The sequence below is a fragment of the Eutrigla gurnardus genome (assembly GCF_963514095.1).
Source record: "Eutrigla gurnardus genome assembly, chromosome: 2".
Lineage (NCBI taxonomy): Eukaryota > Metazoa > Chordata > Actinopteri > Perciformes > Triglidae > Eutrigla > Eutrigla gurnardus.
The window spans coordinates 30,533,728-30,560,408 of record NC_139916.1 but is presented as its reverse complement, the minus strand read 5'-3'; the positions used below and the strand labels follow the sequence as shown (position 1 = coordinate 30,560,408).

General features: G+C 42.7%; 1 protein-coding gene across 1 annotated transcript in view; it reads left to right on the top strand.

Annotated features, from left to right (window-relative positions):
• Positions 1-26,681, top strand: part of cacna1sa (calcium channel, voltage-dependent, L type, alpha 1S subunit, a) — a 95,922-nt gene that overhangs the window by 50,264 nt on the left and 18,977 nt on the right. The window contains exons 10-32 of the mRNA XM_084025240.1: positions 522-682; positions 4,486-4,711; positions 5,220-5,427; positions 5,534-5,654; positions 5,780-5,894; positions 10,746-10,848; positions 10,927-10,996; positions 11,083-11,215; positions 12,175-12,304; positions 12,435-12,494; positions 14,536-14,642; positions 14,740-14,827; positions 14,910-15,017; positions 15,100-15,152; positions 18,398-18,544; positions 18,741-18,942; positions 19,123-19,281; positions 19,943-20,053; positions 20,670-20,753; positions 21,387-21,434; positions 24,558-24,584; positions 24,680-24,805; positions 24,881-24,946. Coding sequence (XP_083881366.1) covers positions 522-682; positions 4,486-4,711; positions 5,220-5,427; positions 5,534-5,654; positions 5,780-5,894; positions 10,746-10,848; positions 10,927-10,996; positions 11,083-11,215; positions 12,175-12,304; positions 12,435-12,494; positions 14,536-14,642; positions 14,740-14,827; positions 14,910-15,017; positions 15,100-15,152; positions 18,398-18,544; positions 18,741-18,942; positions 19,123-19,281; positions 19,943-20,053; positions 20,670-20,753; positions 21,387-21,434; positions 24,558-24,584; positions 24,680-24,805; positions 24,881-24,946 — 2,653 coding nt within the window. The remainder of the gene's footprint in view (positions 1-521; positions 683-4,485; positions 4,712-5,219; positions 5,428-5,533; positions 5,655-5,779; positions 5,895-10,745; positions 10,849-10,926; positions 10,997-11,082; positions 11,216-12,174; positions 12,305-12,434; positions 12,495-14,535; positions 14,643-14,739; positions 14,828-14,909; positions 15,018-15,099; positions 15,153-18,397; positions 18,545-18,740; positions 18,943-19,122; positions 19,282-19,942; positions 20,054-20,669; positions 20,754-21,386; positions 21,435-24,557; positions 24,585-24,679; positions 24,806-24,880; positions 24,947-26,681) is intronic.

The following is a 26,681-nucleotide window of genomic DNA, read 5'->3' as shown; positions in this document are numbered from 1 at the left end:
TTTTATCTCATCATTAGTAGTAGTTTTTTCTTATAAATTCACACACAAATGTTTTTTTGTCAGTGTAAGAAATGAGGGCATGCAAGTGATTAGCATTAGCAATTACTATTAGCACTGGCGATGATCATTAGCACAAGCGTAAGCTAATTGAAAGGGCCATCATGACAGATGTGTCAGGTGTTTGCAATTAGCGCAGAGAAGGAATTAGGAGTAAATTTATCAAGCAGTAGTAATGTAAAGTGTAGGATTCAGTCTTCCCATGAGTAAACATGGCAGGAGTATCTCCTGTGTTTGTCATCAACAGTCATGAAGCTAAAGCAGGAATGGTTAGCAACACATAATAATTCCTGTTGCTCTTTTTTACTCTTTGCTCTCTTTTATTGCTGATTTGTTTTTGTGAACATCAATGGCATGCAGTAATCAATAATACTAGCATCATCTATATTTGATCTCTTTCTTTCAGGCCATTACAAAGACTCAGCATTTCTCTTCATTCCACTAATTATTTCCTTTTTGTGCAGTAAGCTGGCTCGAAAGTGGAACCGTTGGTTACGTCGTAAATGCAGAGTGCATGTGAAGTCCAAACTGTTCTACTGGTGGGTGATCATGCTCGTCTTCCTTAATACTCTGGCCATTGCAACGGAACACCACAAACAGTCACAGGGACTCACAAACTGGCAAGGTCAGAGCATTGTACACCTTATGAACACCTTAATGCATTTCGTTCCGTGTTTATTACATGACCGTTTTCTTCACTAAGGGCATAAGAAACACTTAACACTGTGTGTTGCACTGTGTGGACCTGTATTTTGAAAAGCATGATTGTGAATGCAGTGCAATATGGCTCTTTCTCATCCTTGAAATCCAGACATCTAATGAGAGATGATTGTAAAATTGAATGTAGAGTTTTTTCTTTTTAAATCTTCTCTCAAGATGGACAGAAGTGCAATACATGTCATGTGTACAGAATACATAACACAATAATTACAACATAGTTAATCCAGAACTCATAAATGTATTCAGAGCAGTGTGTAACAGTAATGGAATATATAAAAGTGAAAATTATTACGACTAATAATAACATCAGCAATGGGTGTAATAGAATGATGTTAAATAAACCAATATTAGTAACATCATATAATAACAGAAATATCATTAATAGTAGCAGAGGGCCATGGCAGCAGGCACAACCACGGTTCAGGTGTTACCCAGATTCATGGAAAACCTGCAAAGAGAGAAAGCACAGAGACTACAGGGAATAAGTCAAGTTAGTAATGAGCATTAATGGAAGATTAATGATACATATGTAGAGTAAGAAGAAGATAGAGGATAGTGTATCATAATAAGTCGCCCGGCAGTCGAGGCCAATAGCAGCCCAAGGAATGGTCCAAGGCAAGTCAGGGCCAGACCTAAGTATAAACGTTATTGAAGAAGAAAGTCATAAGTTTAGTCTTAACTCTCCACCAAATCCATTACCTCTGCATCTCAAAGCTGCCTCACAGAAATTAAATCATGGATGCAAGCCAATTTTCTTCAACTCCACTGTAATAAATCTCATATGATCATCATAGTTCCCAAATCTCTCACCAAAACCACACACGACTTCTGCCTCACCATTGACAACTCTACTCTGTCTCCCTCCCCTACCATCCACAACCTTGGAGTCATTTTCGACAGCAACCTTTCAATTGAAAAACAACGTCAGTCAAATCACCAGAACGGCCTTCTTCCACCTTAAAAACATAGCTCGTCTCCATCCATCACTCTCCTTCTCTGCTGCTGAAACCCTGATCCATGCTTTCATCACATCCAGAATCGACTACTGTAACAGCATTCTCTACGGTTCATCATCCAACATCCTCAATAAACTCAGATACATCCAGAACTCTGCTGCCCATTTGCCATTCTCGCTCCCGTGACCATATCACCTCCGTCCTCGAGAAACTCCACTGGCTCCCTGTCCCACAACAAATCCACTTCAAATTCCTTCTGCTCACCTACAAAGCCGTCCACAACCTTTTGTGTTGTTTTTCTTTTTCTTTATGTAAGGTGTCTTTGAGAACTTTTAAAAGTGCTATACACATAAAATGTATTATTATTGTTATTATTAAAATTATTATTAAATGTGGGGATGTCAGCCTCTCAGACTGAAATTGATTGCTCCTTCCACAAGAGGGGACCTTGATAGCTGAAGGCTTTGGCTCTCATTCTACTTTTGGAGACTCTAGGAACCACCAGTAACCCGGCATTCTGGGAGTGCCGTGTTCTTGTGGGATAACAGGTACTAGGAGCTCTTTAAGTTTTGATGGTGCCTGACCATAAAGGGTTTCTTCAGTGAGGAGGAGGGAGCCAGTGCAAAGAACCTAATACAGGAGTAATGTGATCTCTTTTCGTAGTTTCTGTCTGAAGCCAAGGCAAGGCAATTTTATTTGTATATCACCTTTCAACAACAAGGCAATTCAAAGTACTTTACATAAAACAATAAACACATTCGGGAAAAAAACATTAAAACAAGCAAATAAAATAAAAAAAAAAACAATATAAATTACAGTGCAGTATAAGCAGTTCATGAATTGTATTGTTTAGTGAAATGCAGCGGCAAACAGAAAAGTTTTCAGTCTTGATTATAAAGAGCTCAGATTTGCAGCAGACCTGCAGTTTTCTGGGAGTTATGATATGTGCTGCTTAAAAACTGAATGCTGCCTCTCTATGTCATCTCTATGACTCTGGGGACACAGAGCAGACCTGTCCCAGACCATCTGAGATGATTCATAGCTATTTTGATCCTAAACCATTCAGTACTTTGTAAACCAACAATAGTATTTTGAAATCAATTCTTCAAAACTTCAATCAAAACTTTGACAGACAGGAAACCAGTGTAAAGATCTGAGAACCGGAGTAATATGATCTACTTTTTTGGTCTTAGGGAGGACTTGAGCAGCAGTGTTCTGAATTAACTGCAGCTGTCTGATCGAGATGTTAAAGGCTCTGGCCATTGTGGGGCTGTCATGCTGACATGTCTCTTTAATGTTGCGTGGAGGGCGGGTACAGTGCCTGTGGAGTGGCAGACCAGGGTGGTGGTCCCCATTTTTAAAAAAAGGGGACCGGGGGGTAAGCTCGAATTACCGAGGAATCACACTGCTCAGCCTCCCTGGGAAAGCTGAGGTGATTAGGGCATCTGATTAGGATGCCTCCTGGATGGCTCCCTCAGGAGGTTTTTGGGCGCGTCCAACTGGGCGGAGATTCCTGGGCATACCCAGGACCCGCTGGAGGGATTATATATCCCAGCTGGCAAGGGAGCACCATAGAGAAAGAGCTGGGAGCTGGTGAGTGTTGCTGGGGAGAGGGATGCCTGGAATGCCCTGCTTAGCCTGCTGCCACCGCAACCCGACCATCGGATAAACGGAAGGTGATTGACGGATGGAAGAGATATAACAGACATAGATGAAGAAAAGATTTAAGTGTTCTTGAAGTTTGTTTCATGTGGGAGTTAATGGACGTATCCTGATAACTCTGAGATTCTTTATAGTGGCACTGAAAGGACAGGGCAATACCATCTTGAGTAATTATATCAGTAGATAAATTGTTTCAGGCTGTAGTGGGTAGCACTATCGCCTCACAGCGAGAGGGTCCTGGGTTCGATTCCCGGGTCGGGTTCGGGCTCCTTCTGTGTGGAGTTTGCATGTTCTCCCCGTGTGAGCGTGGGTTCTCTCCGGGTTCTCCGGCTTCCTCCCACAGTCCAAAGACATGCAGGATGGGGATAGGTTCATTGGTGACTCTAAATTGCCCTTAGGTTTGAATGCGAGCGTGAATGGTTGTCTGTCTCTACATGTCGGCCCTGTGATAGACTGGCTACCTGTCTGTCTCTACATGTATGCCCGGCGATAGACTGGTTACCTGTCCAGGGTGTACCCTGCCTTCACCCAATGACAGCTGGGATCGGCTCCAGCCCCCCCGCGACCCTGAATACAGGATAAGCGGTAGACAATGGATGGATGGATGGACTGTTTCAAGTACAATAACTTTATTTTTACATCATTTTTTCTGCGTTTAACATCAGGAAACGTGCTTTGTCGTTTGTGCCAGTTTTCCTCAACCTAACTATGAGGTTTTGTTGCCGAAGCCAAACATTGGTTTTGTTCCCTAAACCGTATGTAGTTATTTTCAGGCTAAGCATGTTTTCCGAAACCTAACTAACATTTTTTGTTGTTTAAATATTGGTTTTGTAGCCTAAATCTAACTGAATGTAGTTATTTTAAGCCTAATCCTGTTTTTACGAAAACCTATGTTGTGGTAATTAAAACATATCTCTTTAATTACATATATATAAAACAGAACATTGTTACTTTCTGTAAAATATAATGAATCACTTTATGAACTGTTTTCCAGGGTTCAAAATGATTAGAATTACCACAACAAATGTACGATACAATATTTGTCTGATTCTGTCTTTCTCTTCATTCTGTTGGCCCCATCCATCAACAGACAATGCCAATAAGCTCCTGCTGTCAATGTTCGCTCTGGAGATGCTCATGAAGATGTATGCTCTTGGTTTGCCCTCTTACTTCATGTCTCTCTTCAATCGCTTTGACTGCTTTGTCGTGTCCACTGGCATTATGGAACTCATCCTGGTCCACATGGGCTTCATGTCAGTCATGGGCATCTCTGTGCTGCGCTGCATACGCCTACTCCGCCTGCTCAAAGTCACCAGGTGTGATTGCTTTTAGCTATTGTGTGCAATGTGTATGTAATTGTGTATGATGTTTTCATTAACTGTGTTGTTCAAATCAGGCTGGTCTCTTATAATTCCTTACTGACAGTTTTGTGTTTCACCCTTGAATAATCTTCGTCTTATTGTTAGGTTTCACTTGATTGCTGATCCTTCAGTTCTCCTGAAGCACGGAGCACACTGGAGATGTGGTTTAATTAATTGTCCTGCAGACATGATGCAAGCAAAGAAACAGTGTTATGTTTAGAGTACTGTGGCTTAATGAACCAAATGATGTGATCTTTAATCTGGCGCTCAAATACTGTATGAAAAAACAACTACTTTGACTGTGGTTGTTTTATGAAAGTATCGTGACCAAGATGTGTCGCATAACATTTTACAGTTCGACAAATTACTGCTGACATTTAATTTCTTAAATAAGGCCAAATATAAATCCTCTGTTGTCGCTGAATAACTGATGACTTGGTTCACTTGATGTTGTGTCTCTTAGATACTGGACGTCTCTCAGTAATCTGGTGGCTTCCCTCTTGAACTCGGTCCGGTCTATCGCCTGCTTGCTGCTTCTGCTCTTTCTGTTCATCGTCATCTTCTCCCTGCTGGGTATGCAGGTGTTTGGAGGAAAGTTCAACTTCCCCAATCAATCCAAACCACGCAGCACCTTCGACAGCTTCCCTCAGGCTCTCATCACTGTGTTTCAGGTACAGTCACAACCACTAATCATAAAACTATGATTTCCCCCAAAAGTTGACATACATCACAATGATTTGCAAAATTTTTAGAATTGATAAATTATATCTGTTTCAGATCCTGACAGGTGAGGACTGGAATGCTGTCATGTACGATGGTATCATGGCTCATGAGGGACCCAGCATGCCTGGTATCCTCGTCAGCATCTACTTCATCATCCTCTTTGTCTGTGGAAACTGTATCCTTATAGAGTGTATGTGTGTGTGTGTGTGTGTGTGTAAACCAACACTGAATTCCAACCTTGACAACCAGAATTTCCATTCAAATCAAATCGTCATCATCTTTGACTCCCTGGTCATTCAGTCATCCTTCTAAATGTCTTCCTAGCCATCGCTGTTGATAACTTGGCCGAGGCCGAGTCTCTGACTTTGGCACAGAAAGAGAAAGCAGAGGACAAAAAACGCAAGAAAGCCCTCAGGTAAGTCTTCCTTACGTGAGTGCCTGGATGGGACTTAACAATAACAGGTGACTCTATCCTGACAGCCATGTTGGCTCAGATTAGAAGGATGAGTGCCAATCAATGTTTTTTTTACCATGTAGTGTTTAATAGTAGACAACAACCGATGCCATGTCTGGGAAGCCTCATGAAGTCCCAACAAAAAGTCTAGCTTGTTTGATTTTGTTTTGCTTTCCATGCCATGTTCCATCAAGGCCGTCACCAATTGTTGGCCAACAGGTAGTTGGCATCACTCCACAATAGTACAATAGGGCTATTGCAGGTAATGAGCTCCATGGCAAACAAACATATATAATAATTTCCCAGGAGGAACAGGGCAGACTCCAGTTGCTGGAAGCTGACTGGGAATTAGTTCCCTGACAGCTGGCAGCCAAATTGTCAGGCTTGGGCAAGGAGAGAGGACAGCATGGCTGTGACTGAGGCAAGAGCTGGTAGCATGGCTGTGGCTGAGGCATGGTCTGGTAGCATGGCTGAGGCATGGTCTGGTAGCATGGCTGAGGCATGGTCATAACATCTCAACCCCCCCCCCCCCCCCCCCAGCGCAGCCATGTGTCTTATCCCAGTCAGGACATCACACTGGAGAAGATTTTACCAGAGACCCTTCACTCGAGGCTGTAACCCATCCAATCTCTGCTACCCACCATTCTCCACCGGTAAGGAACTTGTACTAACTTAAGTACTAGGGGGGCTGTGGAACTGCCAGTCTGCAGTCAAGAAGGCGGACACCATTTCAGCCTATGCCTCCCTACAGACTCTCCACTTCCTGGACCTCACGGAGACCTGGATCACCCCAGAAAACACTGCCACTCCAGCTGCCCTTTCAACTGCCTACTCGTTTTCACACTCCCCTAGACGAACGGGGCGAGGAGGAGGAACTGGGCTCCTCATCTCACCGAGATGGTCCTACCAGGTCCTTCCTCTGGACCACCTACCCCGATCTACACTTGAATTCCACGCCGTCTCTGTCACCCTTCCTATCTTCAAGCTCAACATCATAGTGATCTATCGCCCACCCGGTCCTCTCTGTGACTTTTTAGATGAGATGGATGCCCTCCTGAGCTGCTCCCCTGATGATGGCACACCACTCGTCGTCCTCGGTGACTTCAACATCCACCCGGGAAAGCTGCATTCATCTGAATTAATTGACTTCTTTTCCGCATTTGACCTTACACTCTCCCCCTCTCCACCAACTCACCGGGCCGGGAACCAACTTGACCTTGTCTTCACAAGATCCTGTGGCATCTCGGCACTCTCTGTTACCCTGCTCACCGTGTCCGACTACCACTTTTTGACTTTCTCCCTCCCCATGAAGCCCACCACATCCCTCCCCTCTACGCCTCGAACTGTCATCAGCCGCCGCAACCTGAAATCCCTCACTCCCTCCGCTCTCTCCTCAACTGTTATTTCCTCACTACCATCCTCAGAACAGTTCTCCTTAATGCCTACTGAGGAAGCCTTCTCCATCCTGATGTCCTCACTCTCCTCTTCTTTGGACACTCTCTGTCCCCCAATCTCACGACCTACGCAATCATCTCCCTCCCCTCCCTGGCTGTCTGAACCCCTGCGAACCAACAGATCATTGTTGCGAGCGTCAGAGAGAAAATGGAAGAAATCGGGCCAGCACGAGGACCTTGCTCACTACCACCACCTCCTCTCTGACTTCACCTCAACTGTTTCAGCAGCTAAATCTGCCTTCTACCTGGCAAAGATCAACTCTTCCGCCTCCAACCCCAGGAAACTCTTCTCCATGTTCTCCTCCCTCCTCACCCCTCCTACCCCTCCTCCTCCTTCCTCCCTTACTGCTGATGACTTTGCAACTTACTTTACCAAGAAAGTATATGACATCAGCTCCTCATTCACGCCTATTCCCTCCCAGAAAACATCTCCCCGAACTCTCAACTCTGATGGCCTTACCAGCTTTAGCCCCCTCACCTCTGAAGACATTCACGCACTTGTTACATCTAACCGTGCCACCACCTGCTCCCTTGACTCGATTCCCTCCTCTCTTCTCCAGGACATCTCACACGACATCTTGCCATTCCTCTGCACCCTGATCAACTCCTCCCTCACCTCAGGTGTCATTCCAGCAGCTTTTAAGACAGCTACAGTGAAACCCACCCTAGACGCTACTGATATCCAAAGCTACAGACCTGTATCTCTTCTATCATTCCTCTCTAAAACCTTGGAACGTGCCGCCTACAACCAACTGTCATCCTATCTCTCGCAGAACAACCTCCTTGACCCTAATCAATCAGGATTCAGGACTGCTCACTCCACTGAGACGGCCCTCGTCACAGTGACCGAGTCCCTGCAAGACGCCAGAGCCTCATCCCACTTCTCCGTTCTCATTCTCCTCGACCTATCTGCTGCATTCGACACAGTCAACCACCAAATCCTCCTCTCCAGTCTGGCAGAACTTGGCATAACTGACTCTGCTCTCACCTGGTTTACATCATACCTGACAAATCGCACCTTTCAGGTCGCATGGAATGGCTCTATGTCCAAACCCTGTTCTCTGGACACGGGTGTCCCTAAAGGCTCAGTATTAGGACCGCTTCTGTTCTCACTATACACCACTAGGTTCTGTTATTACATCGCATGGATTCTCCTACCATTGCTACGCAGATGACACCCAGCTGTTCCTCTCTTTTGCCCCAACCTCTGACACTCACATTGCAACTCGCATCTCGGACTGTCTGGCTGACATCTCTGTCTGGACATGGCATGGGCTGGTAGCATGGCTGTGACTGAGGCATGGGCTGATAGCATCGCTGTGGCTGAGGCATGGTCTGGTAGCATGGCTGTGGCTGAGGCATGGTCTGGTAGCATGGCTGTGGATGAGGCATGGGCTGAGGCCGGTAGCTTGGCTGTGATCGGTGGAGCTATGTGCTCCTGCAAGACCTGCAGCCGTGCCGAAAGATGTCCGAGGTGGGACACCATCACTGTCTGGAACTCTTCCAGGCAGGACATGCAGACTTCTCGGGCCTGGAGAAGTTCCACAAACTGCCTGACCCCTGCCGAGTCCATACTGGCAAGTTCGTTATGTCAGGGTTGGGCAAGGAGGGAGGACTCAGATGCAGGGCAGAGGCAGGTTAAACAGGCTTTTATTCATAAAAAGTGTAAAAAAAAACAACAACTTGGCTACAAACTTAAACTACGCTATTTAAAAAAGTATAAACAAAAGATCGCTCCACAGGAAGGAAAAACAACGTGGCTATGAAATTAAATGCACATGAAAAAAGGAACGCAAAAATACAAACTTCGTGGAGCAGGAGGATCATGACATGAGATGATAGACGAAACCCACTGGCCCAAGACAAGGGTAGACGCAGACTTAAATACACAGAGGGATAATGGGAAACAGGTGGAGACAATCCACCTGTTTATCTATCTATCTAACTATCAAAGACACATTGTAACAACCAACCCATCACAGGGATGGTTGTCATACATCGATGGGGTTGTTTGTCACAATGTTATTTTAATGAGAAAAATCTTAAAAAGAAGGCAAAACGGCAGAACTAAATTTGAAAGTTTCATTCCATTGACAAGTTGACAAATAGGCCGACATAATGCATCTTAACACAAAATAGACTTTGCAGCTGGTTTAGGCTGGGATGCACTGGGTCGTTTTGATTTTGTGGCCCTTTTTACTTTTGCATGCTTGAGGATACAGCTTGACATTTTCTTTCGGGTTTGGGTTCCTTTCCTGGCTGCAGCCTTTGGATAAGGCCTCAGCTCTCTGGAGTCACTAGTCTCTGTCCAGAACTAGTGGATGGCTCTGGGGCAGGAGTGGTGGGGTGCACTGGGCTCTGCTCGGTCTGTCGTTGAAGCAGGTGCAAATGCTGTCTCCAAGAATACCAGAAAGTAAAACATGGTTGTAGAAGTTCACCCGGGGGAAGAATGGGGGGATACTGTTCCAGGTTGCGGAGAAAGCACAGTAGAGTGTCACCAGGGTTCCTCTCTTTCAAAGACCCGACTTGTTTGTAGCCTCTCCTGGCTACCACCTTATTTGGCTTGTAGACAGTGGTGATACCCATTTCATCCACACCGACTTGGGCTTAAACTTGTATCCAGTAATCACCTCCTCCAAGTGGGTGAAGAAATGGCCCATGTTGTGCTTATTAAAAGCACTGGCACGTGCTAGGCTAGTGGCCTCCGGGGTCCTGATGGAAATCGATCAGTGTCCTTTCAGAAACCCAGAGAAGCAGTCTGCCCATCTCCTTCTCTGCCCAGTTTGTGCAGACAGCAACATTATTGTGCATTGAAATGCTGTGTGCCAGTTTGCTGACTTCAATGGGAGAGAGGCCAAAATAAATAACTGAGACAGTTCTTAAAATGTACCCGGAGACTATGTAGGTGAACTCTGACCCCAATCCTGTAAATTTCCATACCAAAATTTGGGAGACACCACCCTCTAGTAGGGATATATAATGAGTGTGACAACCACACCTTACTGGTACTGGCAAAATATGGACCTGAGGCACAGGCCTTCATAGGACAAGACTTCACAAATATTAACTTGAGAAAGTCTACTGAACAATGTGGCAAGACAACTGTGGATCCGAGGTATATATCCTGGAGAGAACCCACAGGTTGACCTGGATGCATTATTCATCCAGCCTGATGGGACGTTGGCTATTTTATATCAGACCTAAGAAAAAATAATTTCCATTCAGCACACTCATGTCCATACTTCCAACAATATACTTTCCAAATACAATGTGACAGAAATAGTTGTATTTATCAGAACATGACGATTCAAGTTGTAAAATACTGCAGTTTTTCTTCAGACAGTCTGTTTTTTTCTAGGGCCAACATGCCTGACAAGGCTTCCGAAGAGAAAGCAAATCTGGCAAAGAAGTTGGCTGAGCAAAGGGCCAAGGGTGTAGAGGGCATCCCTACTACTGCCAAGGTGAGGCATCCAAGAGCACTTGTCCAGAATTTAAATGTATCATTTTATACCATGCAACTGTTTTATTTTCAAATGCAGCTCAAAATTGATGAATTTGAGTCTCATGTCAATGAGATCAAAGACCCTTTCCCTCCAGCAGACTTTCCTGGTAAATCCCAAATTACTCTGTACTGTACTGTTTATCATTATTTCAATGCAAGAGGTAAGAAAGGCCTAATTATTTATGTTGTCTAGGTGATGATGAGGAAGAGGATCCTGAAATCCCAGAAAGTCCTAGACCTCGTCCAATGGCAGATCTGCAGCTGAAGGAGGAAGCGGTGCCAATGCCAGAAGCAAGCTCATTTTTTATCTTTGGACCTCAGAATAAGTATGATGCTGGTAATTGTTGGGGGTTGATAGTGATGAAAATGTTGTGATAATACATACATTGAAATTTGACTGAGGATCGGGGATCACTTTTCTCAACAATCCAAAAAAGCAAAAAATGATAATACATGTGAAGTATTATTTAAATTTGACCCGACACATTCACACAAAATTACAGAATAGAGACCTCCATGGGAACTTAATTTGGAAATAATATGAACTGTGGTCAATGTATAGATGAAAAGATTATTTCATTCCATTTTAATTTTACCATGAATTACACGTCATTTTAAGTCCAGAAAGTCTTGTTTTATCATTGGTTTGTCATAGTTTAATTGAGTTTGAAACAAGTGAGTTTCTCGTCTCACACAATGTACGTCACCAATGCAGCTTAGCTAGCTAACTAAGCTATGTTTTATCACAAATATAACGTTAACTTATCTGATGTGTTTTATCCAGTGACTGTTTTTATTAGCCGGAAAAAGAAAGAACAAGCAACACCTATTGTAACGTTATGTAACAGAAGGATTCTGATGTGCCTATACTTGTGAAACAAGGTCAAACTGCAACATCCTAACACACACACACACACACACACACATAAATCAGTAAACAATATCACATAACAGCACAGTCTCAAGTCAATATGACACAATGGTCTTAATCTTCCACTAGATATAGCTGATAAACCATAGCAGTTCAACATAGTATCAGTATATGTATTTGACAATAATTGAGCACCAAGCATCATTAATATACTCGGAGTGCACCTCTCCTCTCCTTAAAAGAGTCTTGCGCTCTGTCGTTGCGGTATCAAGTCCTTCTGTCAAGTGCAATAGCTCGATCCAGGGTGCCATATTGTCACTTAACCTATGGTTCCTGATTAGCTTTTTGATATGTGACCTTGTCTGCATGGATAATTCCGTCATTGTCATGAACGTATCTTTTAACCCATTTCAGGTTCCGGAAGCTCTGCCATCGTATTATCAATGCAACTACCTTCACCAACATCATACTCCTCTTCATCCTGCTGTCATCTATTTCTTTAGCTGCTGAGGATCCCATCGACCCCATGTCCTTCAGGAACCAGGTGAAAAGTCAATGTCTCTACCATTGCAATTTAAATATTTAAGTTACACTGTTAGTTTTCATTCAAATTGTCAGCATTAAGTACAGATATTATACCGTTATTGATATTACAAATAATTTGATGTTTTTAGGTGTTGGCCTATGCTGATATTGTCTTCACTTCAGTGTTCACAGCGGAAATCGTGCTCAAGGTAATTACAGGTACCACAGTTATTATTGTTGATCAGATGGGTGACAAATTAAAGAAAAAACCTCTAGAGGCATGGAGAATCATAGAGAACTCTGATGTGTCCCTGAATAATTATGAAAATTATGGCAATCACATGCATAGCATAGGCTCGATCTAGTGTAACTCATCCATGCACATTCACACGCCGATGGCACAGCCTTCGGGGGTGGTCCAATTGGAGGACAACTCTACCTCTGAGCCACAGCTGCCCACATTGGTATCAACAACAGCTTTTTGTGTCATGCTGTCTGGAGCACCTCTTCCTTCATCTGGTAGCTCCAGAATTTGGCTCCTATTGATCGGGGCCTGCAGGTGATTGGGCTTTGGTGGTGAAGGTTGAGCGCACTTTTCAGCAAGTTATCGAGAAAGCCAATCATATAGGTGCCCTCTTTTTCTTCTGGTATTCCATAAACCCTTTACTTGTCTCTGCCTTGTCTCAATTTGGGATCTTTTTACATCACATTTTTGGTTGTCCTATTTTCAGTAGGAATTCCCCATTTCTAAATTGAACGTGCACAGGGATAGACAAAGGAGAAAAAAGATTTTGGCGTTATTTCTCAAAAGCTCAAATTTAGCATTCATCCTTTCAGTGGCGGAATGTGAAAACTCAAACTACTACCATCTTAATAATTCTTTCATTTAACCAGTGATGATTACTCGTTAACTTACAAAGCATATTTAATTCTTCCATGTTGAATGCTAGGCTATCTCATCCACAAAACAGCACCAAAGAGTATCATACAAATCACAACACAATAATTGAAAAGAAAAAACTTGTAGTCATGGCACGTAAGCTATACAAAAAATACACAGATAAGAAGGGAAGGGTGAAATAACAATAAAAATGCATTACAATAAAAATATTATTTATATGGCTGGGAAACAATTTTTAACTTAAAGTGATGGTTCGGAGTGAAATGCACCCTAGGTAATTTCCACCATGACATCCAGCCAAATACCCCTTCGGAAGCATTTTTAGCGATGGTCAGCATTGGTCAAGATAGCCGCTATCAGCCGAATGGCTTAGTACTATCACTATGGTACAGAGGGTAACTCGCGTCACGGCATCGGCTGGGTAAACACGGAAGTGGCGTCTACGCTGCGGTAGCATAGCAGCCAAGGATAGAAGCTATCAGGCAAGTGTTCTTTTAAATAAACTCCTGGTGTACTCAGTTAACGAGTCGTTTTCCGTTTTTAAAACGAATAATGGGATACGAGTCATTTTTCCGTTTTTTGTTCTTTTATTTTGAAGCGAAAAACGGAAAACGACTCGTTATCCGGCCGCTATCCAGCTTGCTGACGGAGGATACGCCAACAGCTCTGGCAACCTCGAGTCTGGAGGGGAGGGGGTGGAGGGGGAGGCGGATACGACTCGCCGCAGTGTTTTGAATTTGAGTGTCGTACCGTTTTTGGCCACATTCTTACATATGGAGCCTTTAAATAGATTAAAAATATATATTCAGAATACAAAGATGAACTAAGCATATGCCTTAGTATTTATGTTAGACATCTGGGGATATATAAAATATAAATGCATCGATCAGGATCTTACCAAATGATTAATATTCAAGGATGACAGCTCGTGATATTATTTAATAGCATGAGTATTATTTATATCAATTGAAAATGGCCAAAATTGATAGAACGAAACTAAATGGGTCACAGCTGTGTGTTGTGTCTGTCAAGTGAGTGTTGGCTATTGAGTTAGGGTTAAAAATGGTTTCAAAACGAGTTTGTCATAAAAAGGCTGTGTCTCTCATCACCATTAGTGTCATGCAGACCATTTTGGGGGGATGTGTTAAGAATTAAGATAATCATAATGATCACATTTCATCTTTCATCTTTCCGATGTTTTACATGAATCGGTATTGCCATCTCGAAGGCAGTGTTAAAAACTATGAGATTCAATAAAAAAATGTTGGTTGTTTATAAGACATATGTTACACTTACATCAGGAACTAGTTCGTATAGTTGTGGTGTTCAAAATGTATATTCTTTTGCAGATGACAACATATGGTGCCATTCTTCATGAAGGGTCTTTCTGTCGAAACTCTTTTAACATCTTGGATCTTCTGGTGGTCAGTGTATCGCTCCTCTCAATGGGCATGGAGTAAGTGGAGTCTTCTAGAAATTAACCTCAACAACAATATATTAGAGCCGTAACCTGAAAGTGGAACATCAGTAAATATGGTGTTTGTGTCATCTAGATCTAGTGCCATCTCTGTGGTGAAGATTCTCAGGGTGTTAAGGGTACTCCGACCCCTGAGGGCCATCAACAGAGCCAAGGGACTCAAGGTATAACTTGTCTATCAGTATACTTAGTATATGATCATCATGCTGACCTGATGTATCACCTGTAATATCTCTGTCTTTACAGCATGTCGTCCAGTGTGTATTTGTTGCCGTGAAGACCATTGGAAATATTGTACTTGTCACCATGCTACTGGACTTCATGTTTGCCTGCATTGGGGTCCAACTTTTCAAAGTGAGAAGACAAAGAAATACAATAGAAAACCGTTGCTTAGCACTGTATTCGGTAATGTCTGCCACTTTTCTTACCTTCACAGGGCAAGTTCTATGCCTGCACAGATCCTGACAAAATGACTGAGGAAACATGCAAGTAAGGACTTTTTGTTGTCTATCATTAGAAGGGTGATGTTGCATGTTGGCAGCCTCTCTTATCAGTAGGGCTGTAACGATACACCAAACTCACGATTCGGTTTGTATCACGATTTTTGACCCACGGTTCGATACAAACCTCAATTTTTTTTTTTAGTGGGGGGGTGATAAGAAGAGTGTTGTTTTTTTTAATTAAACATTTTATTTATGTAACATTTCAATAATTAAGAACAATATTATCGTCTGGTTATGGTTATAAATATAAAATATAACATACAAATAAAATACTATAAAAATAGAACATTTTAAAATCTTTATAAACTAGAGAGATTTGAACACTTAAGATTAACAACAGTATTATGGTCTACCAAGTAAGGTATTGAGACCTTACTTGATAAGGTCTCAATAACGAGCAAAATAAATAAATAGCCAAAGCTATAAAATTACTAATACTGTTGAAAAATAAACGGAATTAAACTCCATTTTGGAGATGATGAAAATTATAAATATAAAATATAATATACCTATAAAATATAAATATACAAAGTAAATTAAATAGCTTACACACTGAGGTAACAGACTTGCTGTCTGTGCTGTAAATCACAAATCAAGTAACTTGTAAGTAAACAAATGAACAACTTCTTCCTCTTAAGAAAACCAAACTCGTTGCATAGTGGAGTGGATTCAAGAGAGTTTGAAATTCTTCTTCAGAAACACCATCATGTCCACATTATCTGGTGAGAGGCTTGCTCTCTGTGCTGTGACAATTTCCCCTGCAGTGGAAAACACCCTTTCACTGGGGAAAGATGTGGCTGGGATTCCAAGGTAACGTTTAGCCAACTTGGCTAAATGAGGAAACTGGTTCTGATTGTCCTTCCACCACACAAGTGGATTTGACTCTATTGAGAGGCTCTGCACTGCTCTGTAATGCTGCACCTCCTCATCCACCACGTGAGACAAAGGCTTTGATGATGCCTGTTCCACTGGAAATAAGTCTCCAAACAGTTGAGCCATTGGTGCTCTTTTGGCTGGAGGAGGACAGTCACTGCTGCTGGAGGCCATCTCTGATTGTTCCTCTGTCTCTCTGTCTCCTCCCTGAAAGTCTGGGCCTAACAAAGACAAAACCCATAACAACATAATGTTAGATAAAATTAAGGTTCAAAAATATGAAATCCAGCAGAGCTAAAGTTAAGCCTTTATGATCTAAAATGCAGTAATTAAATGGGCCTAACTGATTTACACAGAACTTTATTTAAATTAATATTATATTATAATATTATAATAATTAATATTAAAACAGTCAAATACCTGAACAGTCTGTGAACGGTCTTCCATAATACTCTCAGTCAGGCTCTTGAAGACTGCATCCTGGGTGGTCCCATCCAGGAAAGGTAACGATTTGAAACGGGGGTCAAGTGCAGTGCTCACATGAAGAAACTGAATTAGTGCCCTATCTGTATCAGGGTATCTGTCTTCGAAGTCATGTGCAATGGCAGCTTTGATGTCTTTCACAACTTTTGAGTCAGAGCCACTGGGCTTCGTGGAGGCCAGGATTCTTTGTTTCAATGGCATGATCATTGAAATAGTTTGCATCTGCTCAGTGCTCATGAGGGTCGTCACGGTTTTAAGGGGTTTGAGAACCTGTACCACGTCCTCAGCTAGTTTCACATCACCATCAGACAGAGTGACGATGTCTTTAATGTTCTTCTTAACACTCTTATCTGTTAATGCCGAGAAAATAGCCGCCTGCTGCTCAAGGTAGCGCTCTAGCATGTCGTGGCTCAGTTCCACCTGGTAGCGACATCCTGGACCAGCTTGTGTGAGGGCAGCTGTAGCATCTCCTGTTTCTCTGTCAATACAAATGCAGCTGTTGTGCTGCGGTGGAAAAACGCGACCACTTTCCTCACTCTACCGAGGAGTCGGGACATCTCTTGAACGCCCATCCCTCTCTGTGCAGCCAGATTGACAGTGTGAGCAAAGCATCGAATATGCGGCCGCTCCGACAGCATTGGCAATATTCCTGGCGTTGTCTGTTGTCACGGGAACGGGGACGTCTGATCTGCTGATCTTCCACTCTGCCACAGCTTCTTTAAGTATCCCCGATAAATGGTCGCTTTTATGGCTCTCAAACACGGCACGTGTTTGGAGGACGGGGTTTGCAATTTCCCAATTGTTATTAACATAGTGTGCCGTTATGGTTAAGTAGCTGTCGGTGGCACGGGACGTCCATCCATCTGTGGTGATGGCTATGGAGTCGGCACTGCGCAGTTCCTCTTCTATTTTCGATTTCGTTTCATTGAAAAGGGTTGGGAGCACACTTTGTGAGAAATGTGCCCGGCTTGGCGGTTCATAACGGGGCTCGAGCACACGAAGTAAAAACTTGAACCCATCATTTTCCACCACCGAAAAGGGCCGCATGTCCAGAGGCATGAATGATGCAATTGCCGTGTAATCTTTTGAGCCCGGTCCGAATTGGCTGGCAATTTAGCTTGAAATAAATTAGTGAGAGTAGGCTATTGTTATTTTTGTTGGGGTTTCTTTGCTCTCAAATCGATGTCGGGATGGTGCCTTAAGATATGCATTTGCATATTCGACGTGTTGCCTGTCACTTGAGGAAGCTTCTTTAAACACTTACGGCAAATGGTTTGGGTTTTGTCCACAACACGACTGCCATCCTTAATCTCAACCGGGTAGCCGGCAGTGTTGCCACACTGCTGACCTAAATGAGCTCGGAGGGTCCGCAATATCAGGGTTACCGGCATTAGCCATCTTCTTGTAGCCAACTTCGTCACCCAGCCTAGCAGCTGCTTGCAAAAAGTTTAGCGACTCATGATTGGAGGGTGGTCACATGACACGCCGCTTGGTAGCACTGATAGCTGGAAGTTGTGTCATGATTCTGCCTTCTCCAACCGCGAGACAGGTTCGTGGATCAGAGTGTCGCGATTTCAGTTTCGATACGTGTGTCGTTACAGCCCTACTTATCAGTGTATGAATGTCTGTGTGAATGGGTGAATATGTAGTGTAATGCGATTTGAGTGGTTGGAAATCTAGAAAGACGCTATATAAATGCAGGTCCATTTACTACATTTTCTTTTATCATAATTTTTTATAATGGCAGTTATATTCGTCTCAAATTCCAACTTACGGCATTACATTTCAGCTTAATGCATGTTTTTACTGGTATTAAAATCATTTTATGTGGTATTAAAAAGTCTGTGTGTCTTTCCCTTCCACTTTGTGACTCAGAGGCTGGTATATAAAGTACCAGGAAGGAGCACTCCATGAACTTGAGGTCCATGAGAGGGAATGGATCAACTCAGAACTAAACTTTGACAACATCCTCAATGGCATGCTGGCTCTCTTCACCATTTCTACCTTTGAAGGATGGCCAAAGTGAGTCATCATCTGTCCGTGGTAGTTCCTTATATGTTATTTATTAATTTCAGTATTTATAGTTTAAAATGAAATAATCTGCTGTAAGAAGCATCTTCCCAGTGTATATGTAGGTTGTTTAGTCAATGGTGCATTGATTTGGGATGTATTCTGTCTTCTTGTGAGTGAATCTGGGACTTTTTTGTTATTTACCCAGGTTACTATATAAAGCCATTGATTCAAACTCAGAGGATAAAGGTCCAGTGTACAACAACCGTGTGGCCATATCAATCTTCTTCATCATCTACCTCATCCTTATTGCCTTCTTCATGATGAATATATTTGTTGGCTTCGTCATCGTCACCTTCCAGGAGCAAGGAGAGCAGGAGTATAAGAACTGTGAACTGGACAAAAACCAGGTATGTATAAAAAAAACCTGTCTCCAACAAAATTCCATTGCCATACAACTAATCTGCACTCTCAATTAAGCTTCCAGGGAAACTTTTTTAAACAAACTAAACTAAGATGATGTTGATGTTGATGTTTGGCTAAATGTAAATGTAAAAACTAATACCTGCATCTCTTTTTAATCCCTCCAGCGCCAGTGTGTGCAGTATGCTCTCAAGGCCCGACCCCTGCGATGTTATATTCCAAAGAACCCCTACCAGTATCAGGTGTGGTACATTGTCACCTCCTGCTACTTCGAGTACCTCATGTTCCTCCTCATTATGCTCAACACAATGTGTCTGGGAATGCAGGTATGAATACAACATACACATACACTGTCTGTCTGCCTGTCTGTCACTATTGATCATGTTGCTGACAGATTAGAGCAGTGGTGTGTGGTGTGCCCCCCCACAGAGATATGACTGGGGGGGGGGGGGGGGGGGGTGCGGTGCGGTGCGGTGCGGAACTAATGTGTTGACGTCGGAATCTTTTGTTTATTTTCATTTTGGAAGTATGGTACCATTTATTGTTGTATAGTGATGATAAATCCAAATGTAGAGGACTTATCTGTTCAATATACACTTTTGTGTGTTATCAGTGCTTGGGACCAAAACAAGAAGGGTTCCCTTATATAGCTGTAAACTGTAAGATGACATACTGGAAAAAAAGCATCCATCTGAAGATCAATACTGATGTCAGAGATGAAACAAAAGCAGCTTTTGTGTACTTCCATATCATGATATGTAACTAATTAGGAGATTAATACATTAATTAAAACATCTTTATTAAAGTTTATTGGACAACTTACATGGTAAAGAATAATATGGCAAGATATTCATTCGTCAAATATGACGTGACATTTCAATTTCACTTTTTGAAAAGCATGCAGTAGTGATTGAAGCTGAAGTAATGGCAGATGCTACTGCAACTAAATACAGTCTCACTTTGTATCTGTACCTCTTTACCCCACAGCACTGTAACCAATCAGACCACGTGACTCACCTGTCTGACATGCTGAACGTCATCTTCACTGTGCTCTTCACTGTGGAGATGATCCTTAAACTCATGGCCTTCAAAGCCAAGGTGAGTCAAAATTCAACGTGTTATTAGAATATTATTAATATTATATATTATTTAACAAAACGGTTGGTGGTTGATAGGCTGGCCACATACACATGCATACTTGTGTGAGAGTAGTTCACAAAGTGCGAGTGCAGCTACGCTTGTAGCACATTTCAAACAAAAAAAGTGTTGGCCTATGATTCGTGCAGTTCACAGAATCACTTAATTAATTAGTGACGTGCATTGAAATTATGTTGCATATTACCTCATTGAATCATTAAATGTGGTTATCATTTGCTTTCATAAGTATCCATGGTGGCTTATGTGACTGATATTGATGCACACTCATGATAAAAGAGATTCACAAATTAACATATGCCAAAGTATCTCTGTTCCTCAGGAGACCATAAAAAGATCTTGTGTTAAGATGCTGCCAACTGATGGTATACTCGTTTCTTGACTTTAGTCATTGATATCACCATTTGAAACATTCATCTCCATTCTTCATTTTGAAATTTGAACTGTGAATATAGCCCTCATCAAACTCCTACAACACATACTGTATGAATGAGCCTCTCTGCACACAAGCATCATGATGAGTGATACCATGCCACACACTTGTGTTGTTTCCTCCAAGGGTTATTTTGGAGACCCCTGGAATGTCTTTGACTTTGTCATCGTCATTGGAAGTGTTGTGGACGTTATGCTGAGCGAAATTGACGTGAGTACCGTTGCCTTCCTCTCTCTCTCTTTCTCTATCTCTGTCTCTCACACACACATTCTACACATCCTTTGTTAATTAGCAAACACCCTTTTTAACACACAGCACTGGAAGGGGAGTGGCTTATCTTCTCTATAATTGCGTGGCAGAACACAAAGTTGATTTCAGTCGTGTGCAACACTTCATTGTGTCCCTGGCAATAGCCTCCATTGTGTTGTGTGCTGCTTGCAGCACATTTCAGTATTTGGTTGTGTTTTGCAGTGTGTTGAGCTGTTGTGACCATCGACTTTGTGAAAAATCACGTTGGATCACAGTGTGATTGCAGTTTAGTAAGTTAGTAAGTTAGTTTGACAGATGCTACAAAGATATGTTGAACCCTAATATGTGAACCTCATGTGTTGTTTCAGTCTTGAAAGGGCTACTGTTGGGACTTCACCTCACTGTGTTTTTTGTTTGTTTGTGACTGAGTTCACTGATGTCTTCACTATCCCTGTGTTTGTGTGTGTGTGTGTGTGTGTGTGTGTGTGTGCGCACATACACACACAACCATGAAATGGACATTTCGTTGAAATTGCTTTCCAATGTTAATGCCTTCACATTATCATTTCTAAAATGTGTTTTTCCCTTCCACAGGCAGCACTGGCCTCCTCTGGGGGACTTTATTGTCTTCATGGCTGCACTGTAACTATCCACACGCAACAGTTTTGCATGGGATTCACATGTTGCATGAAATTTATCGGACTAACAAAGGTTTTTCCCAAAAGCATGATAAGGCTAAGGTCATCTTGAAATCATTCTTATATCTTCTCCTTATAAGGATCTCAACCAATACTGTGCCAAAAATACCCAACTGCAAACAAAAATGTACTCACAAACAACAAAAGCATTACACAATCAAGTGTTGATTGTTGAGCCAACAATATTCAAATATAATAAGTAAACAAGACTCAAATTGTGACTCTACAACTCAAGGAGCAACACTGTGCCTATGAAACTGTAAACGACTGTATGTGAGTGAATATTAAGTGCGTACATATGCATCAAACTGTGTTTGTACAAATGGATGCCTGCACATACACCATATATACCACCGAGTCCACTCATTGTGTGAGCTACACAGACAGCATTCAAATGAGATGTTTGAATTTCTCTACATTGCTTTAATTCTGAGACCTCATTAAGGCGCTAAAGGCTGGAACTTGATGTCGAGAGAAAGACGCCCAGCAATCACATTTATCAATGAGCATGGTTCAGACACAATATCAGCCCAATCCTAGCCTTGTTTTTTTTTTGTTTTTTTTCTTTTCTTTTCCATCACAACCATCACTTTGACAAATAACGGCACATAGCAATCTGTAAAATACAGTGAAATGAAAGAGGGACTATGTTGTTTCATGGAGGAAACAGTTCTAATACTATGGCCACAACAGCCCTGCGCCTTTGATGTTTTCTTGAGGGACTATCACGACAGAGAAAAATGCTGAAGAGAAATAGCGGAGGTACTTAAGGTAAGTAAGTGGTGCAAGACTACTAGCCATGATTGGTCGGGGACAGGTCATGTCTCTTGACTTGGTGACTCTATGATCACCTGATCTGACATAGGATCCATCGTACCTACACTAATATCCTGACGACCCCCAACAAGGGAATGGTTTTACATGTGGTGGTCAAAGACGATTGCTCTCTCCTTATCCAGACTGACTGATTCTTCTCTAGTTTTGTATGCTGCTAGTGTCCTTGTCACTACTTGAAGTATGAGGTGGTATGTGCAGCCCAATCAGGTTGCATGGTCTCAAGAGCACGGAGGAGATACCAAGCAACTGGCGATTATATAAGAAAGGAGAGCTGGAAAGAGCATGTAGAAAGGCATCAGCAGGAGGACCGGTATCTGCTCCTTTGTGCAAGTAGGAACAGGAGGAGCCCTAAATTACCTCCAGCAGGCTACTGGTGTGCAATCCTCAGTGTGATTGTCAGATCTTCTGCTAGTGCAGTGGGCGCTGGGTTCCTCCTGGTGCAGGCAGTACTGGATGATGAAGGCATTGATGCCATTGACTGGCCTTCACGTTCCCCTGACCCAAATCCAATTGAGCACGTTTGGGATTTTATGTATCAGTGGATCCAACGCAGCCAACTGTCAGACTGTCCAGGAGCTCACTGATGCCCTGATTCAGGTCTGGGAGGAGTTCCCCAGAACACCATCCAGTGACTCATCAGTAGCATTCCCAGACGCTGTCAGGAGTCCATACAGGCACCAAACACACTACTGAGTCACATTATTAGTTGTCGTCTTAAAATTCAAGCGAAGTTGGATCAGCCTGTGTTTGCTTGGATTTTTGGGGTGAATTTAAATCCAGCCCTCAGTGGGTTGATGATTTTGTTTTCCATTGACCATTTGATCATTTTGTTCAGTAAATCAGTAAAGATTCTCAACTGAATCATTAATTCATCTGATGTAAGATTGAAGTGCTCCCTCAAAGTTTTTGAGCAGTTACTTAATGTACAATCTTCATGATGTATTCCTTCCATAAACACACACACATACTGTACTGGGGTATGGTCAGTTGCCCAGATGTGTCTTCATGCACATTCTTCATCTTGTCCTGTGTCCTCCTCCAATAAGCCGCATGGTTTCAAAGGAAAGCATAATGTGGGCTCTTTAAGATCAGCACATATTGGAGATTAGCATTTGTGCGAGTATTTCCAATGGAAATCCAATCTGATCAATATTCAGAAACAACAACTGACTCTTTTTCTTTTATTTCTAATGAAATTGTGTGGGCTGCTGTGTACTGGTAAAATGATGGTTAGGTCAAGGAATAGGAGTTAGGAATAGAAGTTAGGACCAATTTTTTTTGACTATTCGACTGCAACCCTGGTCTTCCCTGTTTCCTGCGTCCCCTGTGTCTCCTCCTCACCATTCTGTCAGTGTCTGTGTGTGTGTGTCTGTGTGTGTTTGTGTGTGTGTATGTGGGCGTGGTCTCTAACTCCCTGCACCTGGTCCACCTCCGCACCTGTTTCTCATCTGGTCATCAGCATAAAGTCTCCAGGCTGATGGCAAGATGACCCCGGATTATTCTACCTGACAGTGTTACCAACTGGCTAGTGGCCGACTTTCTAGTGTCTCGTTGCAAGAAACATCTCTGCTGTCTTTTTGTGCCCTTTTTATCACCGAATTTTTTCCCGTGACGTAGTTCTGCTCTGCCATCCAGCTGTCACCACATTGGCCACCACAGGAACTGCCCTTCACCTGCCTGCCTCTGCGCATCAAACTCATGAGACTAAATCCTTCACTGCCCTGTCACCAACCCGTTCCTTGTCCCCTTTTCAACACAAATTAAACTGCTAAATATTAACGAGCTGCCTCTGTGTCTGCTTCTGGGTCCAACCAAAAGCAAAAAAAAATATGCAATTATGCACATGGATTGCATTGGGCAATGTATTTAAAGATGCATTGATAGAAATTTTGATTAGGGACCATGACAGAAATAAGGACTTCGTTGTGTTATCCTAAACAAAGTATTCACCTGCATTATGCATGAATTACACTGTTTTATACTGCAATTGACTACACACTAGACCTGATTCTATTTAGATTTTGCTCAGCACTAATAATACCTGCATCGTGAATATCTTCTTGGTTGAACAAGCTCACATACATGCATTGTCCTGATTCTATGAAATGATCAGATATGATTTTGTTGGCACTAAACACGTTTGAAAGCTTGGATGTATGTTACAGAGTGTGTTTGTCAACGCCATTTGTCAGAGGGCACTAGTAGAATGATATTTTATTTGTTTCCGCAGGCAGTAGATCCCATGCAAGCAATTGCGGTGAGTTATTTAAAATGTTCTTTAATCCTGAGTTTTGTGGAATATCCAATTTGGCACTATGTAACGTACAATTTGTCCTCTCTGTCTCTGTGAAGTCTTCTGAAAACATGAGTGTATCAGTCACATTCTTCAGACTGTTTCGTGTAATGCGTCTAGTGAAACTTCTGAATCGCTCTGAGGGGATACGGAATCTGCTATGGACCTTCATCAAATCCCTTCAGGTCAGTATCATTTCTCAGCTTAATACAGCCTGTTTTAGAATAACTTTCTCTCTGACAGTGCTTATTGTGTTGCAGGCTCTTCCCTATGTGGCCCTACTGATTCTCATGCTATTCTTTATATACGCTGTGGTTGGAATGCAGGTACAGACACACACACACACCAATCATTATTGATCATTATATTATGTGCACTAATATACTTCAGACTGGCTGGACAGTGTGGATTATTAGCCAGACACCTATGACATATGTTAAGTAATGACCCAGTATAAACCTATTGATTAAACAAAGATCGTGATATTATAACATGAACCGAACCGCACTGATCCTGATTGACTAAAGGTTAGTCACACATACCCCTTTTCCACCAACGTGAACCTAGTTCAAGAACCGGGCCAGTGCCTGTGCTGGTTCGCAGTTGGTTCAACTTGCGAACCTTCTGGGAACCTGTTTGCGTTTCCACCGGCTAGAGAGCCCAGAGGGCCACGTCATTACGTCACTGTATACGTCTGAGGTTTCCCCACAGCGCTAATTTCATGCATAGCAGACATGTCTCTTCAGAAAAAGTGTTTATTTTGGCAAATAATACAATAACATTAAAATACACAAAATACTAAAATCACAACATTTTTTAAAGTGTAGAACAGTGTGTGATCAATAGATCAGAGTGTTTGATGTTTAGTCATCTGCAGGTTGGACCTCCGTTCAATATCATCGATGTCCGACAGCTCTACAAACACAAACTAGAGAACAGCAGTTTAATCACAAACTTCTTCACGACGCTGTGAAGACAGATGTTATGTTATGTTGGTAGTTGGTAACGTTTAGTGAGCCAACGGCAGTCACAAAGTGGCATGCTAACGTTGTTGTTAGCAATATCACGCTAGCTGGCTAGCTAGCCGGTCAGCTTACATTACCCGAGGAAGCATAGCCACTAGTTGCTGCTGTTACGAACGTAATCACTAGCTTGGTAAACTAAACAGAAATGTGTCGTTGGTTTGCAACGAAGTGAAACATTTTAAAAGTGAAACTTACCGGGAACAGTAACGTTAGTAAAACTCCGCAGCAGCGTATTTTCCCCCGTCACCTCTATCGTTAACCCCGCCCCCAGCCCCTGACGTAGGTTTGCGAACGGTTCTAGCCCAGCAAAGTGTTGGGGCCGCACTGGAACCAGTTTTCCTGGCTGAGAGCCGGTTCTTTGTCTGTGGAAACAGGAAGAACTGGTTCGCGATTAGGCACCGGCTCCGAACCGGCCCTCAAAATGCCTCGGTGGAAAAGGGGCAACAGTCTCTCAGCTAAGGTCTCTCAATGCCTTCATAGAGCTTCAAGAGCATTCCAGAGGCTGAAAGTGACCCTTCACTGAGGCTAAGTACCAATGATAGTTCCCTATGCGGGGAGGAGGCAAGCATCACTGGGTGTTGTCTCCTGATCCACTTCAAGAACCTCTTCTTAATAGGGTGGGCAAAACTGTCTGGCCTACAAGAAATGACTGCTGCACTTCAACAGTGGCATGAAACAGTCCTCTATCCACCACACTTCAAAAAGGAGACGATAGACCCAACTGTACAGTACAGAGGTTCTAGCCAGCCCACCTTACCCTGTCCATCTCCAAGTCTGGAGATGATGGCTCAAAGTGAACAGATCAATTTCTTCTTTCCTGATCACGGTCCAAATGTGCTTAATCACTTCTCTAATCTGGTAGGGGTCCACCTCTTGACATTAGGTCATCATCACCATTATGCATTAGGCATTAGGTACTCTGAGGCTCACAACCACCCTGCCTATTGATATAAGCCACCAGAGTGGTTGTCGTCTTCTCCATACACAAGTCCTGTGTATCAGGGGTCTCAAGTGCTGTCGGAGGCCATCCCCTAAA